This window comes from Lutzomyia longipalpis, chromosome 2, assembly GCF_024334085.1.
Source record: "Lutzomyia longipalpis isolate SR_M1_2022 chromosome 2, ASM2433408v1".
In the NCBI taxonomy this organism is placed as follows: domain Eukaryota; kingdom Metazoa; phylum Arthropoda; class Insecta; order Diptera; family Psychodidae; genus Lutzomyia; species Lutzomyia longipalpis.
In genome coordinates this window covers 3,018,171-3,036,985 of record NC_074708.1, presented here as the reverse complement: position 1 = coordinate 3,036,985, position 18,815 = coordinate 3,018,171, and the positions used below count along the sequence as shown (strand labels likewise).

Genomic DNA, 18,815 nt, shown 5'->3' with positions numbered 1-18,815 from the left:
CCAAGTCAAGATTAATCTTCTCTGTACGAAAGGGCAATACCCTTATGATCCGTTTAACAGCATCCTGGAGCTCTTGGAAAATTCCTGTGAGGAACTTCTTCCTTTTTGTTATTTTCCTGTGAAAGATTTTTTAATTAAAATTTTAAAACCGGTGCAACTGCCACCAAATGAGAGTGTTTATGTTCTGTGCTCTGGGAAAACTTGAGAAAAACCAGAAAAAATATCCCCATCTGGTCAATATACTGACTGAAAGAGAAAAAGAAACTGACGGAATCCGAAAAGACAAAAATTGATCACAGAAGAGCGAGGTGATTCGCCGAAAGCTCTTTTAAAAATTAGGTTTCCTTCTCAGATTGACATGCATCCTTGACGCCTCTGGAGGGAGCACCTCAGCTTCTACTAAAAACTAATGAAATTATAGAATTTTACTAATTAAAGCTTTTTTAGTCGCCACGAAACATTCAAAATTCGCGCCAAAAGAAATTGTGGAAAATTTGGAAAAGTAATCCGGCGACTTTGGCCGTCATTTTTTCACTAAAGCTTCCTGGGGCTCCCATAAGTTTCCCCAGGAACTTTAGAGTCTCAAAAATGAGGTTTTCCCTTAGAAAATCCAAAAATTACTTCATGTTCGTTTCATATAATTTTCCATGGCCGAAAAGTGACATGTTTCATCTTGAAAATTGTGTTTCAAAGAAGCATTCGCTGCATTCGCCTGGAAATGAGAACGAGCTTTTTGGTTGTGTTGGAGCTTTTCGCCACCTCTGTCAGTGAGGTAGTGAAAAATAAATGCAAATGGCGACAGGAGTTGTTATTATTCGTAATAAAAGGTTTTTTATCAGATTTATCGTGAATTCAGCAATGGACAAGTAGAAATATGTCAGCTAATATCACAAATATATTAGTTATTCACCGTTTCTGAGTGTACGATTGCATATTTTCGTGGTTAAAGTGTGTCATGCAAATGGGGTAAGCAATTTCTTCGTGTCGCTTTGATTGAATTCATCACACACAAAATCCCATTTGGACCAATTTTCGTGCTACACCTCCCCCCGGGGATGCCCAGTGGTGTGCTATAGTGTTCAGTGGGGGCGCTATTTGTGTGCGTACAGTTGCCGGGGGTGCTGTGTGGTGTGGTGTAAAACATAAAATACGTCGGGCACACTCCCCGTATTCCAAAATGGCTGCTTCCCTTCATCCTCTCCTGCGATGCCTCTTTGCGTCATGACAAAACAAAATATCCCCATCTAAATGCCCATTTTCACCCATTTCCCCGCATGAAAACCCCCCAAAGGGCCTCCTGGGGGCTGCAACGGAGTCATGTGGGGCGTTTTGAGGGCCCCAATGGGGGATTTGTTGGGTGAAAAGTGACCTTTTTCGGTGGGTTTCGTGATTTTTCCATGGACACAAAAAATTTCCGTGGAGCAAAACAGAAAATGGCTCTGCAGACCCGCAAAGTCTCCATATGAGAAAAGCGCCTACTGTGTGTGTGCTGAAAACAAATGCAAAAAAAATGTTTAATTTTCCCCATTTTTTGGAGAAAAAATGGGAATTCCGGGTGGATCCTTTTGGAGAGATTAGGACGAATGGATTGTCCAATAGGAGGATTAATGGTGTGGATGAATGAATTTTTTCTCTCTCTCTGTTGCAGAATGGCGGCGGATAGTGACGGCTCACTGACAGCAGTTGTTATCTGCGAGGGGGACGTGCGGGATCCGGAGTTCCCCAAGAAATTCCGTGTGCTACTGGCGAGGCTGAAAGCCCTCCTGGAGCAACCTAAATCCAAAAAGTTAAAAGTTAATAAGGTCTGTGTGCTCTTCCGTTGAGAAAAAAAAAGTATAAAGAGAAAAAGAGTTCAGGAAAAAGTTTTAAATTGAAGAAAAAGTCTCTTTATTCTCTTCCAGAAAGATCCTTTCAAAAGGTCAGGAAACTCACTGTTTGTTTGTTTTTCTTTCGTCGTTTTCTCTGTGCAGGTGGAACCATGGAACAGTGTCAGAGTAACCCTTTCCATTCCAAAAGAGGCTGCTGTCCGATTGAGACAACTCGCAGCAGAAGGGAGTTCGGCATTGCGTGCTCTGGGTATCCTTTCGGTGCAGCTGGAGGGAGACACTGTGATATCGTTGCGTCTCATGGGGCAGGAGATTGTCCTACGAACGGGTATGACGTCTTTTTTAATTTTTTTTTAATAAACTTCTCTTCCCGGAATGGTTTGATGTGCTTCCCGGAAAGTGCTATAAGTGGCTGGAAGTTGTGCAGGCATCTCTCCAATTGCATCAGGAAGTTTCTTAGGGATCGTAGGAACCTTCTTTTCAATACTCGGTTGATTTTTCATTTCATCTTTGGGTCAAAATCTCAGTTAATAAAAATTTAGGAAGAGGACTTCCTAAATGGATAGATTTTGACCCAAAGATAACATCAAGGATCAGCAGGGTGATGAAAAGGAACTTCCTTGAATCACTTTGAATCTTCCTGATGCAACTGGCAGTCTTCCTGAGCAACTTTCAGGCACTTTTAGCACTTTCCGGGAAGCATATTAAAAATGATTTTATTTTGGATTTTTTCATTAATTTCTTCGTCTCTTTGTCAACAGAAACATCAAGTGCAGCTGGTTCGCAGGACGCAACGACGGGAATTGGTGAATTGGGGCGAATTCTGTCGCAGGCGCAACACCAACAACCGCCACCAGCGTCACAGCAAATTGTAGCAAATGGTCCGGGAATGACAAATGCAATGGCACCAACGGCAGGACCGTCCCGAATATCCGGCGCCGGTGGTGCATCATCCGCTGTGGCGGCAAATGTGAATTTAATCGTATCGAATGGTGTACAGATGAAGGCTTCAGCGCCTCCTCCTCCACCAGGGGCGACGGTGTTCAAATCCCCCAATACAGTGTGCCCAATGGATGGGAAATTGCCCGTTGTACATGTTCCGAATGTGGAGGCGTGTGAATATCCCTTTGAGAGTATGACACAGGCACGTGTTATTCATCGACGGGAGAATACAATGGCAATTGCCGGGCAAACGAGCACCAGTGTTGCAGCAGGAGGAGGACAATTTGTCCAGCAAACGCCACCACCACCACCTCCGCCGTATCCCAATAAAGGTGGTAGTTCGGTGAAAATGGTGGCAGCGGTGGGATTGCAGCAGCAGCAACAGCAGCATGCGGCTGTTAATGTGGCCAGTTCGAGTCCATTGCTGGTGAATTTGCTACAGAATGAAGGACAACCTGTGGCAAAGGTGCAGCAGCAGCAGCAGATGAAGCAGCAACAACAACCGGAGATTGCGGGAAGTGTTGGTGGTGAAAGTGTAAAGAATAGTGTTGGGGGACATGGTATGGTGGTGACTACCTCGTGTGCAAGTGATGCCCAAGAGAAGGCAGGTGGATTAAGCAAGGGGGGTATTATGGGCAAGCAGACAATTAGTGGGCATCAGCAGCAAGCACAGACATTCATTGTGAGCGGTGTACCTGTTAATTCTCACGCTGGTGGCACTGCAACGGGCGCCGTGGTGCCGAATGTGGTGAACAGTGTGCCATTGGGTGGTAGTACGGTAGTTTCTACGCAATCTCCGGCAATGGTTCTACCACAAATGGGTGGTGGTGGTGGTGTTGTTGGGAATTCAGTGCCTTCGAATGTTAAACTCCAATCTCGCTTTATTGGGCATGGTGGTAACAATCCTCAGGCAGTGCAGATGCAGAGAAGTCAGCAGCAGCAGCAGCAACAGAGGGTGATGATCACCCATCAGGCACATCCGCAGCAGCAGCAACAAACAACAGTGCCTTCGGTGCAGCAGCAGCAGCAGCATCAAGTGTTGCAGCAGGATATGACGACAACGGGAACGACGTACAGGCAGCAACAACAACAAACATTCAATATTGTTTCCAATGCAGCTGCAACACCATCGCAATCAACATACAATCCACGGTGGCCTTTGAAACCAATGGATTCAGCAACAAAGTCCAGCTTTCAGGAATTTACGCGCTATCAAATGCAATATAACCTGAGTCAGCAGCAATTGCAGGACACAACACAGCCACAACCATCATTTGATGCAACATCTGCTGCTGCTGCTGCTAATCACATTGGCAGCGATACAACCAATGCTCATCATCATCATCATTCAACAACAACAACAAGCACCACCTTTGCAGGAAGTGGAGTTGATGTTGTTAATCATCAAGCACATCAACACAGTACGCAGCAGCATCAAGGTGATCATATGGTGGGAATCAATACACTTGGGGATTTAGATGAAAGCCTAAAGGATCTCGATGCACTCATCCCAAGTCTCAATGATTTTGAGCATAGCTTATCGTCATTGGACCCAAAAGCGCCTTTTGAGTCTCTCCTTGATTTGGATTTGACGGATCAACAGCCGAATCTTGGGCTTAGTGTTGCCATGAGTGGTGTTGCAGCAACACTAACAACCACTGCAAATGCAGCATCAAACCCCGTGCAAATACATCACGATGGGGGAATGCTAACGACGACGACGATGGCAAAAAAGCAGGGGAATCATGAGAAGCAGTATCTGATAAATCCGTTAACGGGTGAATTGGAACCAATGGCATCGGATGAGAGTGCATCAGATGGGGAAATTGATGATCCAGCCACATTTAATGCCTTCAATTCGGAAATGTCCAATTCCATCTTCAGTGATGATGACAATTCCTGCAGTACGGGCTTCTCAAAGCTTTCCGATCACAGTGACACGGAACGTTCGAATAATTCGGAAAATTCTCACAAAAGTAGCAAAAGTGGGAGTAAAGGGCGTACAAAGGAGCGTCGTGATGGCACAAAGGGTACGAGTAAAAAATCCTCAGTGAGTAAGGATAAAACATCCCTCAAAGTGGCCGCAAAGGAGAAACTTCAGCAGCAATTTGGTGGGATGAAGGATAAACTATCGAGTAAGGGAAAGTTCATTGGTGGTGGTGGGAAGGAGAAGGAACGTAGCAGTAAAGTTGTGCAGAAGATTGTATCGGCAAAATCCGATGAGACAATGGGAAAAATGTGTCCGGAAAAGATAAAATTGCGCCTAAAATTGGAGAAAAGTGAACCAATAACACCCGTTTACAAGGCAGACGTGAGTTTTATCAATACCCAACAGCCAAAACGTGCACAGAGTTCAACAACATCGGGTCTACCGGCCACCATAACTACCCTCTTGCAAACAACATCAAGCAGTGGGTGTGGATCACCACAATCAATTGGTGGGGGTGTTTTGCAGCAATTTACAGCTGTTGCATCACCATCACAGCAGCAATTTGCATCGCAACAATCATCCCCATCACCAGCTGGGGAGGAATTACGTGTCCCACCGCTACATATAAGTCTCCGTGGACGGAACTCCATGGTAATACGCAATAGTAAGAAGGATAGGAAGAAATCTCAGAGTGGTGCAGCAGCAGCAGCATCTGTTGCCGATGGGGCTGCCGATGAGGAGGCAATGAAGAAAAGTAGCAGCAAAAGGGCATCAACGGTTGTGTATGAAAAGGAGCCAACAGATGGGAGTGAAAGTGATTTCCTTTTAAAGTTGAAAGCTACAAAGAAAGATGTTGAGAAATCACTGAGTGAGATAACGGCAACAATTGTAACGACGACAAAAGTTGCGAGTGATGGTGGTGGTAATAGTACACAACAGGGTGCATCAACATTCATCAATACTAGTCAACAAGGGAGCAATGTTAGCTATACAACTGCCACAACGCATCAAACAATGACAACAACAACAACAACGCTGCAGGAGCAGCAACCTTCAAAATGCGAACCATCAATTCAATTGTTGTCGTCAGGAGAGGAGAAACAACAACAACTAAATGAGATACTTGTTCATTCAACTAATGGTATTCTCCTACCGGCTGAGAAGAAACGTAGGCTCTCAGGGGAGAAGGATGCCCCGAGTGAGAGATATTTGGTTTTAACAGCTCCGATTGGTTCAACAAATGTTGGTACCCTGCCGCAGCATTCAACGCTGTCAACGGCAAAAATTCAAAAAGGCAACAACAACAATAACACCGTTAATCGCTTCCACAAGACAATTGTAAAGCAGGCAAAAGCAATGAAGAATAAGGAACGTTTAACAACAACGAGTGTTGTAACAAAAGAGGGGAATCGTACACTTGTAACAATGACAACAATTGGTGTTGCTGCAACAGCCGCTGCTCAGGATGTGAGTCAAAAATCAATTCTCCCCCAGGGGAATGTTGATGCAATAACAGAGGAGAAATTCAAGCAGAAATTTCTTGAGAATGAAAAACCAAAAGTAATGGAAATCTCAACGACAACAGTTCAGGTGAAAATGCAGCAACAAGAGCAATCAACAAAGTTGATGACAACAAAAATTGATAAAGTCCCCCAGGCAGCAAAAGCCGTCGCAGTTGTAGCACGAACAATTGCCGATGGGAAGAATTGTGGTGCAGCAAATTCCCCAAAACGCGATGTGGCAACAACTGTTGTGGATGCAAGTGGAATAGCTCAGGGTGTGCGTGGGTCACCGGGGTCACAGGCACAAGGGGAAGATAGTGGGATTGAATCAATGGATGCCCTTTCGGAGAAGAGCCCGCATCAATCGTCACAGAGCCCCCAGGCGGATATAACAACCACAACGACAACCAAACAGGTGGCAAGCCCAAAGGATGCAAATGCCCCAACGGTGACAACGGTGCATAATGTCCCCAAGGTGATTGTAAAGGCAAAAAGTAACAACAAAATGAATAATATTGATGATTTTCACAATATTGTGGACATAGAGGCTGCTTTGGCAAAGATGGAGGGTATAAATGACATGATTATCACCAAAAACTGTGATAGTGCAAAGGTGAATGGTGACTATGCGTTGAGTGAGGTGGAATTATTAAGCAATTTAAGTAATCAAAAGAGTGCAACAAGTGATCATCGTATGGTGGTTGTAGCCACGACGACAACAACAACAACAGCATCAACGGAGAGTCTCAAGGGGAATTGTAAGGATATGAATGAGAATAAGGAGGTAAATACGAAGCAATTAGCAGCTGATGCGCAAATGCTCGATGAATGTTGCAATAGTGAGAAGATGATCAAGTCTAATGAGGCACAAAGTGTTGCTGCTGCGGAGGAGAGGAAGCAAAAGACGGAAGAGAAGACGGAGTGTAGTGATAAAGATCCACAACCAGTTCGTATTGTTCCAGCCCTCTATACATACTCAAATTCCGATAAAGTAGCCAACAGGGAGTCCCCAATGGATGCAACTGCAACAGCAGCATCAACAACAGTATCCCAGCAGCAACCAAAGGAGATTCTTCAGCAACTTTGTATTGAAATTCCCACCACAAATGACTCTGATGTCCCACGGGTACGAACACGTGCGAGTAGTCGTCTTGAGAGTCCACTAGATGTGCCCAAACAGAGCCCATCAGCTGCGGATCCACCCACGCAAGCGGCAACGACGAAAATGGTGCAAAAACTCTCGGCGGCTGCCATTGATAAGCTAAGCCCGAAGACAGCACAAAAGGGTGGGAAACGCAAAAGGCAGGGGAGTGAGAGTTCAACGCAATCGAGTGTGAGTGATGATACACCCGGAAGGGCGAAAAAGACAAGAAAATCCAATGCAGAAGCAACCACGGGGAGTGGTGGGAAGAATGCTCATCAAATGCACAGTGGGAAGAAAGTTGTTGATGGGAAATCAGCAGCATCGTGCACAACAACCCCAAATTCCACAGCAGCAGCAAAACAAACTGATGGTGTTGCAAAGAAGGTGGAAGATTCATCAGATAGTGATGAGCCACTCATTGAAATTGCGGGAAAAGTGCGAAATTCCAAATTAACAAAGAACACACAACATCATGAACATCCGCCGCAGATTGTTGTGACGACACAAATGCATCAGCAGCATCACAACAACCCCACAACGGAGCCAGTTGAGAAGATTCTGCGGAATCACAAAGTTGTCCTTCCCACGGGCACGGTGGCAATGCTGAGTAATGCTGTGGCGGATGCTGAGCACAGTGGTGGCAGTAAGAATTCTCACATAACAAAGGGTGGTGTCACAATAAGTCGAATAAGTAGTACAGCAGCAAATGCGGCAATTGATGAGAAGATCAGCACGAGACGGAGTGTCCGGATGACGACGTCAACGACAATTGGGATTGGGGGGAAGATGAATAAAGCCACAACGGGGCAAGCAGCAGCAGCAGCAACCGCTGGGAATGATTCCACCGCCAAAATGGGCAGTCATCAGATGCAGAAGAATGTGTCAGTGACACAGAATATGGCTGGAACGGAGCAAAGTGAGGCACGGAGGAAGACAAGGAGTGCTGGTGAGTTGAAAAATATTCCTAATTTTTTTTATAGGGAAAACTGGAATAATGAAATTTGATAGGAATAAAAAAAAATTCATTTGAAAATTAGAAAATTTCTTGATTTTGTAATTTTCTTTTAGTTGAAAAGATTTACGGGGTGCTCCAAAAGTTTTGAGAATAATATTGAAGGAAAATAAGAAAAGAATTTGAATGAATGAAGAATGAATAAAAAATAATGGACACAATTCTGTGGAAACTTAGATTTTGCAAAAAAAAAAAAGAATAATGAGGATAAAAAAAAATGCTTTTAGACAACATAGCTGAGACACACATTTTATACAAATATTATTCTTTGTAATACATTTTTTTAGTTCTTTCAAACTATTAAAAATTATTACAAGAATTTTTCAAAATTTCTAGATGAATTTTAACACAAAAAATAAAATAATAGTGTTCATAAAAAGAGAATAAAAAATACATAGATAAGACGTATTTTGGTATGAGTCTAGGGTGCTATAAAGGGTTTATTTTTTAACCAGAATAGAAAATATTGCAAGAGATCTTGAATAATTAAATTTAAAAGAAAGAGATATGAAAGGATTTACTACATTTTAAATCTTTCTATAAAACTTGAATTTATAGCTGAATTTATCGTTTTATAGCAGAGACACAAAGTGTTTGTTATAAGAAATAGAAAAACTTTCTAATTATTCTTTACAAATTGAAAAGAAAAAAAAGAATCACAGCTAAAAAGACACAAAGAACTGAGGATAAAGTGCAAGCAAGTTCTTGTTTTCTTACAAATCTTTATTCTAGAATTGATTAAATATTGACTCTGATTTTATGGCATGTGTTTGGACTACGTGTCATAAAAGAATTTTATCAGATTGCAAAATTTTACAAGAATTCTTTTTTTTATTAACTTGTCCCCTTCATCCTAAGGACAGAAGCATTCTATCATTAACTAATTTATTCATTTAATAATTAAGATCAATAAAAAATTAAGATTAGAAAGTTGAAGGTACATATTTAGATTTTTTTAAATTAACAATCAAAGATTTTTTTATTAGAGAAAATTATGTTTATTCATTCACGTTTTTTGCATAAAATAACTTCCTAAATTTACCAAATTATTTATTTAGCTGTAAGATTTAATACATTTTTATTACATTTAATTTTTCTTTTAAAAAAAATGTTAATTCCTCGTTGACATTTTAATAAATAAGAAGAAGAATTGGCAATTCCCTCTGATTGGTCAATGAAGTCAAGAAGAACGTTCATTGGTTAATTCTCGTCCAATCTTTTCTATCTTGTGGAGATTATTATCATGCAATATTCCATTCAATTAATTCTGTAATTTATATTTTTCCATCATTACCCCTGTCTTCCCTAGTTTCTAATATTTATTACTATTCACAGAATAATTTTATTTTGAACAAGAATAAATAATTTTCAGAAAATTCTCCTTTAAAAATTCCTCAAAAAAATTAATTAATTTCTTTTCTCAATAATTGATTAAAATTCTTCAAAAAAAAAAGTGATCGTAAGGTTCTATTCTCTTTTCTGCCATCCTCTCTCCCTCTCTCTCTCTCTGTTTCAAAAGAACAAAAAAAACAATGTTGATGAATGCAATGGTCTAGTATCACCTTGAAAAATGATTTATGATTGGGGAGTAAAAGACAATCTCATTTCTTAATCTCCTTTTCAATGTTAAAGAAAATAAATCAACTATTAATCATTTTTTAATTGTGATTTGTACGTTGTTTTTATGTAGTAGGTATAGAGAAATATTCTCAAAAAGAGATCACATTCTGATGAATCATTTAGTGAGGAAGATGATGGTGGTTGTTCGTGTGTCAAAGAATAAAAAAAAATCTGAATGTTAATGATGGAAAAATGATGAGATTTCGTGCAAAGATTCTTTAACTTGTCCAAAGAAGGAGGGAAGGGTTGTTTTTTATTTCTTTTTAAGAATTTTTCTTTAAGAAACATTTAAAAGAGATTAAAACAGAGATCATTTTTTTTCTTTGATTTATTCATCAAAACAGGACTGGATGCATCCGATAATAGGCGACGAAGAGGCTCACGCGACAGCAAGTGACCAATACCTTGCGTCTCACCTAATACAGTAGAGGCGCAACCGGATCATAATTTAAGTGGTGATTACAGTTTGGACGGCTACGATTCATCAGATGATAGCGTGGGACTATCCATACTGGCTATTCCATTATATTGAGGAGCTACAACAAGAAAAAAAAGAAAAGAAAAAGAGCATCAAACACATAACACACTCACACCCAAAAAATAAAGAATTAATGAAAATTTTCACCAATAGTGGCACAAAATTATGCAAAGAAAAAAAAGGTACGTGCAACATAATTTATTTGTTTCTTTCCGCTCTTTTCTATCGCATAAAATATTATTATTATTATATTGCAAAAAAATTAAAAAAACATTTTAGAACTTTCTTTTTTTTTTAACGTGCATTTGAACCCACAACACAGAAGAAAAATGAAAGAAAAAAAAATAGCGAGAGAGAAAGAAATTGATAAAATTAATAAACAAATATATATTTAGAGAAGATGAAGAAGAAAAATAAAAGAAAATAGAAGATATAAAAAAGAAAGTGAAACAGTGTCTTAAAATGATGTATTTTTGGTACATTGAACCACATAAAAATAGAAAAGAAAAAAAAAGTATATTAATATTAACAGAGAAATGAAATTAATGAGGGAGAAATTGATAAAAAAAATAAATAAATTTAAAGAAAAATGAAAATAAAAAAAGATAGTGAAGGAACATTGAACAACACAAATGAGATTGAAATGTAAAAGTAATAAAGAAAAAAATTGACTTAAGATTTTTCAAATAATTCAACACAAATATTTTTGTATAAGATAAAGAAAAAAATGAAACTATTAGAAGAAAAAAAAACATTTAAGGAACAATAATCTTTAAAGATAAAAAAAAGAAAAAATAATAAAGCATAGAAGCATGAGATAGAATGAAGATTTCAGGCACTTTTTTTTATTAGAGATAATTTTCTTTTTATTTTTCTTCTTTTATCTTTTTCTTCATTATTTTTGTTGGATTTGTCTGAATAGCCAGTATAAGTACTAGCCCCACCCCCAAGCTAAACTTTAATCACTAAATTTATTTTGTTTCGATTGCGTTTCTCTTATAGAGATTTTCTTTTATGAAATTACTTTTAGGAAGAAATAGAATGAAGAAAAAACATCCAAAGAACTTTTTTTTGACTCATTGGATGTCCCAAAAAACATTTTAAAAAAATCCTTTGTTTTAGTCTAAATTTCAAGACTAAAAAAAAAGAATTAGGGATGATTTTTAGCGGTTGAATGGTGAGTCAAAAGAATCCTTTTTGTTTGAATTTTTATGAAGAATTAAAGCTTAATTAATACAGAACTCATAGAAAGGATAAAGGGAGTTAGTTTAGAATTTCCTTCTTCATTCATTTTATTTTATTCCTTAATGACATTTCAATGACAATTCTCTGTTTCATCAGGTACCTTTTCTATAATGAAAAAATTTGGGAAAAGCTTTTAATCCATTTTTACCGGCTTAGAAACTTTTAAGTTTGATAAGTTCTAAAATAACTCAATTTTTTTTCTTTAATTGCTCGGTAATTGAAAGAAAATTAATCTGATTTAAATCAATTTTTTCCCGAACTTTCTTAATTCTTTGAAAAATAATTTCTTAACAATTTTTATTAAAATCGATTCAGGGATTTTTTTTTGCAGAGAGCAATTATATTTAGAACGTAAATTTAAGGAATAACCTGAGAGGAACTAATAATTGAAAAAAAAAGTAGTTTTTCAAAGGATATGACTGGGTAAGAATTGAATCAAAATTGCGGGAAATCTTAAGGATTTAGAAAGGAAACTTTATGTATCTCAGATCCTAAAAAGTTTCTGCTGTAGAATTGATTTTCTTTGTTTTTCCTTTATAAGTAGGTATCTCATAGGTGACATAAGGACGTTTTCAATGTCAGATCCATGACCTTTCTAGGTCCTGAAAACATTTCTTATATAAAACTTACAAAACTTTTTCTAAGGGATTTTTTTTGTATTTGTTTATCTGTCTAAATTTACTAAATCGCGCCATCCTGATGAAGGGCATAAAAAATGCTCGAAATGTCAATAATGAATGAAGTTTAAGAGAAGAAGAAGAAGAAGAAGAATGTTTGTTTCGTTTGTTCCAATAAAAATATTCTTTTGATTCACCCAAAAACATCCTCTTCAAATCATTTTTAGTTTTTCTTTAAAACCACAAAGAAAAAAATCATTTTTATAAACAAAAAATCATCAAAGAAAAAACATCTATTAAATAAAAGTATTAAAAAAAAGAAAGAGTTTCAAACTAACATTCCACAAGAGCGATATTATTCTACGAAATCTATTTTATTAGAGCAACTTTAATTAATATGTTTGGAAAATCAGATGAGTTCTCATTAGATTTAAAAAAGAAAATCAAGAATCTCACAAAATTAATTAGAAAATTTCTTCTCAAAGTTGCTAAGATAGAAAAAATTAAATCATTTCCAATAAAATCATATTTTTGGGATATTTTTCAAATAGTTTTTTTTGGGACATTCAAACACAGGAATAAGTAGTAAAAATCATTTAAATTTTTGAGCCATGACCTTCCTCATCACAATTTAATTATGCAAAATTATTCCTTTTTTTTTTTTTAAATAAAGAATGATCTTTAGTGTGGTGAAATAAAAACTGAATCATAACGCAATTTTTTCTAATAAAAAATTTGAAAAAAAAAACTTACAAAAAAATAATTTAAGCCAACACATTCACACAACACTTAAACATTTATTGAATTTAGAAGAAGAAAAAAAAATAAATTCATAAATAGAAAATCATCTTAATTAAATAAGGTTAAACAAAAATCATTGACGCAAAGGAAAAGAAATGTTTATAGGACTTTTTTTTAATGAAAAAAATCTATTTAGTTGTAGGAGATTCTCTTATTTCTTTCTTCTTGTTTTTTTTTTCTTTTATTTTCCTTTTTCAGAAGTTTTTTTTTTTAATTTTTGAATGAGTGATTTCGTTAAGTAGAAGAAAGATAAGTTCTCTCAATGAATGCAATGAGCTTTTGCCTCTAATAGAGATCGTGGGAAGAAGAATTTTTGCTACAAAGTTTCTTAATAAAAAAAAAAGTTTGAAAAAAGCTTTTGTGTAAAATACATAATAAGCAAAGAAAAAAATATGAATGATACTTTGTAAAAGCAGAAGAGATAGAAAGAAAAAAATGAAAGCTAATTTATTTTAGATCAAACAATTACACACAGACACATGAGATGTACTTTTTAGTCCCAGTTTTTAATTTATAAGTAGACTGAATTTCAATTTTATTTCAGCAAAAAAAACCATCAAAAAAGCAACATAAAAGAAAAGAAAAAAGAAGGACAATGATTGAGAAAAAATCGGTTAAAGAGAAAAACGGTTAAATGAAAATAATTTTTATCAATTTGTAAATATTTAATTAATATATCGGCTGTAATAATTTTCAATCACAGACGTATATTTATAATGAAAAGAAAAAGGAAGAATTCTTATGTAGAAATATGTATGCAGCTAGTCCCATAAACTGGCTATTTTATATTATATAATAATACATTTAATATTTAAAGGATGAAAGTAAAAAAATTAATTAAATTTTTATTTGCTTCATCTGCATTTTTTTTTCTAAAAAAAAAAAGAAAAAATGTGAAGTAAAAATAGGTAAAAAAAAATATGTTTCTATTGTACAGAATTATTAATTTAAAAAAAAAAAGAAAAAGAGAAAAATCACATCTACACACATACACACAAACACACAGATTTTCTTTCCATAAAACTTTGCGAAAGAAGGTAATAAAGAAAAAGAACAAGATGAGGAATGTAGGAAGTAAATAAAGAAAAAAATTATATAGAAAATATATTTAATGATGATGAAAAAAAGATAAAAAAATAAACATAAAAATATTATTTATTTACCGGAATGCAGTGAGAAGAGAGAAGAGATTATGAATGAAGTGCGACAGTGTGAATAAAAAAAAAGAAACAAGTGCTAAGTTAATTTTTCGATGATAATTTAATGAAATTAAATCACTTTAATGTCATAAAAAAAAGAAACGTAATTAATAAGTTTTAATAAATTATTATGATAAGTATGTAATGAGAAAAAAATCCACAATTTTGCTTCTTTTTTTTGTGTGCCTGTGTGTGGTGACTTTACACTGAAAAAAAAGAATAATAAATAAATTTTCAAAAAGAAAAAAAAATAGAGTCAACACAGTCAAAAATCAACAAAAGCAACAAATTTTGAGAAAAGAAAATCATGAGAAAATAATCTTCAGCATAATTCCCGTTAAAAAAAAAATGATTTTTTAAAAGAAAAAAAATATTTGCAAAAAAGGGAATAATTTGCAGTTTTCTTAATTTAAAAAACAAAGAAAAAAACTCTTAAAGTAAAAATTACTCTGTAATCTTATTTCTCTTTCACATCCACATTAATTTAGTAAAACATAATATAAATAATAAATTGAGTATGAAATATATTAAAAAAAGAATAATTATTAATATAAATAAATTACACGTAAATTGATTAAAAATTAAGGACGATAACAGATAAGGCGCGCACGACGATTTGTTAAAGTCTTTAAAATATAAATAAAAAAAATGAATGAAAGTATAAAAAAGTAGTGTAATAAATGAAGAAGAAGAAGAAAAAACACAGAAAAAGTCTCTGAGAAAAAGAAAATATTAAATTAAGCTTATAAAACTAAAAAATGAAAAAAGAAAAAAATAATATAAATAGAAAGTCACATTACGGATGAAATTAATTTTTCTCAATGAAAAATCAAGTAGAGAAAAATGGTGGAAGGAGCGAGAGAAGCGTGTGGAAAGGTGAATGCGAAAGAGAGAGGGAAAAAAAGTCGTCGTGTAAATTGTAATTACGCATTATATCATGAAGAAAAAATAAATACCTATATATAAATATTATATAAATAAAATATTATATAAAACACAAATAAAATTATTACGATAAAAGAAAAGAATCATATTTGTAGATTTGTTTGTGGACAGGTAAAATCTAAGCTATATTGTTGAATAGATATCTTAATATTGTGTTAAACAAAATTGTTTTATTTTAAAATACACAAATACTTGGCAAAAAAATTAAATTATCTTTTATTTCTCTTTGGGAATCTTTTGTGTCTTTTTTGAGGCAGAAAGATCTTTTATTTTTTGCAGGTTTTCTTAAAGGAATAAAGTCTGGGGTTTATTGAGGGAAGAAATCGAGGAAGACTGCAGAGAATCCTAAAAAGAGGGGCGATTTAAACGTTAAATACGAGGTAAGCAAAGGACTTTATACGTTTCTGTACCTAATAGGTATTTGGGGGTTGGTCTAATTGTTTAACCTCTAGGCCGCCAAGCGGGGTCGTTGAACGACCCCAGCCCTATATTTCGTGCTATAACTTAATAAATATAAAAGATACCATTCCCATCTTTTGGAAATAAGTTCTTTGGTTATCTGAGGAGGTTGTGTAAAAATTTCAGCTCAATCCGTCCACCACAAGAAAAGTTATTAAGGAAAATGTAGAAGAAGGGAATTCAAAAATTGGTGTAACGGCCATGCTGCGGAAAATTTCTCAGAATGAAGTTAGTCACATCATAAATCATATGGTTGAAGGGGGTTGAAGGGTTGTGTTTACTTTCTCACTTTACCTTCTCAGTGTCAGAATTATCGCGAATAAGTAACATAAACAACATAAAACATAATTAGAAGCATATAAATGTGCAAAACAATAAAGAATATTCGAGAAATATTGCCATTTATCACGGTGCGGGAAGTGAGGGGAATGTGGGGAAGTAGTGAAAAAAAAATAGCAGTTGCGGTCAACTTCGTGGCAAATTTCTCACGAAGAAAGTGTGAAAAAGGAGTGAAAAATGTTTTTCCCTAATATCTTCTTCTGCGTGTTTCCGGGTGGCGAATTTGTGATGCAAGGGGCAAGAGGACTATATAAGGAGTCTAAAGGTAGTGACCCGACAGTTCCCGGTTTTATAGTTTATGAGAAAATCGACTTCCTTCTTGGGGTCTTTCAACGACCCCACCTTGGCGCTCTAAGGAAGCTCCAAGGTCTTGGCGGCCAGCAGGTTAAAAAATCTACCAAAACGAGCTTTCAAGCTTAAGAAAAGCTACGATTTTTGATAAAACTTGTGAGTAAAAAAAAACGAAAGATTATTATTTATTTTAAATCTGATGAAGGGCACATAAATACGCGAAATGTCATGAATATTGGGCCTTATTAAACGACCAAGAAACCCTTGAAATTCGCTTGAAATCTTGAAAATTCAGTACAAACACGTGAAACATGCGCTGTTTTTATCACGATATTTATTTTCTTTATAAAACGTCTTCTTTGACCTCTTTTGCATAAATTTGATGCATTTGTAACTTTGAAAAAACAAATAAATTCATAAAAATTCTGAAAAATAAAATATTTCACATTTTAGTTTACGTATGATCGAAAAAACGCGAAAGTTTATCCTTTTTTGCCTCTCAAAATTATTATTAAAAAATAAAATTGAGAAATGTTTCTTACCCTAGTTCGTGTTCATCCCTAGTTTAAATCCGATCTCTCAACTTTGTGTCTTTGAAGAATCGGCAAAAACGTCCACAGAATTTAATACAAATTTTAGAAAAAGAAGTTTTCCTCTAATTTTATAAAGTTTGAAGCACCTTGCCGCTATCCAGTGAATGTTAACCTGCTCATAGAGTGATAATGATTGTTTACAAATAGGTGATGGAATTGAATAGAGACAAATAGGCAATGAAGAAAGAGAAAGTGAGAGAAGAGATTTGCTGTGTGTTGTAAATAGTCTATCTAAAGTCAAGAGAAAAGTGATAAGAATTGAATCAAAGATTTTACTTGTCACTCGTAGCTCTCGCAGCTTAATTGCGAACAAAAGAAGCTTGGTCGTGGGGTTCAGGTTACTGGGGGAGTTGCCCATAGCTCCTTTTGTGGCATTTTCTGTTTATTTTTTTTCTTCATTTTAAAGTTTTCCAAATCAAACCGAAAAGGAAATATTTAAGACAATTTTTCTCCAAAAATTAAGACAATATATTCTATACAAATAATTCTATTTATTTTCAATTATTACAAATCTTTACAAATTATTTTTTAATCTTTGTCCTCTATTTACACAAAAAATGAATCTCTTTAGATTATCAAAACTCTTCCCAAATTGGGTAACAGCTTAGATGGATTCTTGGCGTAAATTATTGAGGGAAAAATATCTAAATTTCAGTCGGAGTATCAATCACAAATAGAATTATCCGGAATATCGTTAATTTTGTCACCAGAAGATTCCTCTTTGGGAACCTCTTCAAGTGTTTGTCAGCAATTCTCTGAAGGATTCCTTATGGATTCCTCGAGAGCTTTCTTAACAAGGGCAATTTTCTCAGCGATCCTTCGGATTTTAACAATTTCCTCGTCGGATGTTGCTGATCTCTTCATCTCGATGATCTTCTCCTTGAAATCCTTGCACTGCGCCTCGAGGTTTCTCTGCTCAACTGCAAAGTATTCCTGAGCGATGACATCAATGTCCTCTTCGGTAACATCTTGGGGGAGATTTTTTATGGGATTAAGATGATTGTTACAATGAGAAGAATTCTTGTTACCTACCAGGACACTCTGAATGTTCATTAACAACACGAACCCAGAAGTTCAGGAAGTAGCTCTGTCTCTGCTTGCTGCTGATCTTCTTGAGATTAGCATATTCTGTGTGGAATTTAATCCCAAGAAAGATTTGAGATTTCAAGGAATATTTAAGGACAAAAAGAAAATAATTAGGGGAGGACGGGGCTACTAAAGTCACTTAAGGGTTTGGAAAAAGCCTAAAATATCATATTTCCTAGCTAGATAGAACAAAATGATCTGAGAAAGAGTTATAGGGCAGTAAATAGAGCAGCTATACCGTTCTCTTTATGTATTTGGGAAATATGATATTTTGAGCTTTTTCTAAACCCTTTGGTGACTTTTTTAACCCCGGTCTCCCTTACCAATATCGATTTTTCTCAGCATTGACTCCACAAATTCTCTATCATTCTTCTCCTTCTGCTGCAGATCTTCCTGGGAGTTGAAGGCATTACTTAATTCCTCCAGCATGTACTGCTGCTCATCTAACTCCTCATTGGCAAAGGGATGAGAATTTGTTCCATAACGAGGCTGGATGAATTCTCTCTGTGGGGGATCTTCCGGAGCTCCTTGATGGTTTCTGCTACTTGAAAAGACATTTTCCTTGAATAACTCCACCAAATTGCTCTTCTTCCTGCCATGAATGTCGTGCACTGTATTCCCCAGGAGTTCCAAGGCAATCTCCATCAAAAGAGCACGATCAGGTGAGAGGCCGTTCATATTTTCCTAATTTCCTTTTGTACAAAACAAACAATCAAAGCATGCACTGCAAAGCACGCGCGTGATAATTTGACATTTCACTTGACAACTCACGCGCAATGTCAAATA

General features: G+C 35.8%; 2 protein-coding genes across 4 annotated transcripts; one reads left to right on the top strand and one right to left on the bottom strand.

Annotated features, from left to right (window-relative positions):
• The first annotated feature begins 762 nt into the window (after positions 1 to 762).
• On the top strand, positions 763 to 14,588 carry LOC129788616 (serine-rich adhesin for platelets). 3 transcript variants are annotated; one of them, XM_055824829.1, is made up of 5 exons: positions 763 to 966; positions 1,649 to 1,802; positions 1,971 to 2,154; positions 2,588 to 8,290; positions 10,321 to 14,588. In XM_055824829.1, exons 1-5 carry the CDS (start codon positions 956 to 958, stop codon positions 10,371 to 10,373), a joined length of 6,105 nt encoding a protein of 2,034 aa, XP_055680804.1. In that variant the 5' UTR covers positions 763 to 955; the 3' UTR covers positions 10,374 to 14,588. The 3 variants fall into 3 exon arrangements, with proteins under 3 accessions (XP_055680804.1, XP_055680802.1, XP_055680805.1); XM_055824827.1 differs by lacking the exon at positions 10,321 to 14,588 and having other exon boundaries at positions 2,588 to 9,012; XM_055824830.1 differs by lacking the exons at positions 763 to 966; positions 10,321 to 14,588 and adding an exon at positions 1,358 to 1,377 and having other exon boundaries at positions 2,588 to 9,012.
• A 2,826-nt stretch (positions 14,589 to 17,414) lies between these two features.
• On the bottom strand, positions 17,415 to 18,793 carry LOC129788615 (uncharacterized). Its single transcript, XM_055824826.1, has 3 exons — positions 18,353 to 18,793; positions 17,976 to 18,071; positions 17,415 to 17,911 (listed from the first exon to the last, which is right to left on the bottom strand). Exons 1-3 carry the CDS (start codon positions 18,705 to 18,707, stop codon positions 17,688 to 17,690), a joined length of 675 nt encoding a protein of 224 aa, XP_055680801.1. The 5' UTR covers positions 18,708 to 18,793; the 3' UTR covers positions 17,415 to 17,687.
• Between the last annotated feature and the right edge of the window lie 22 nt (positions 18,794 to 18,815).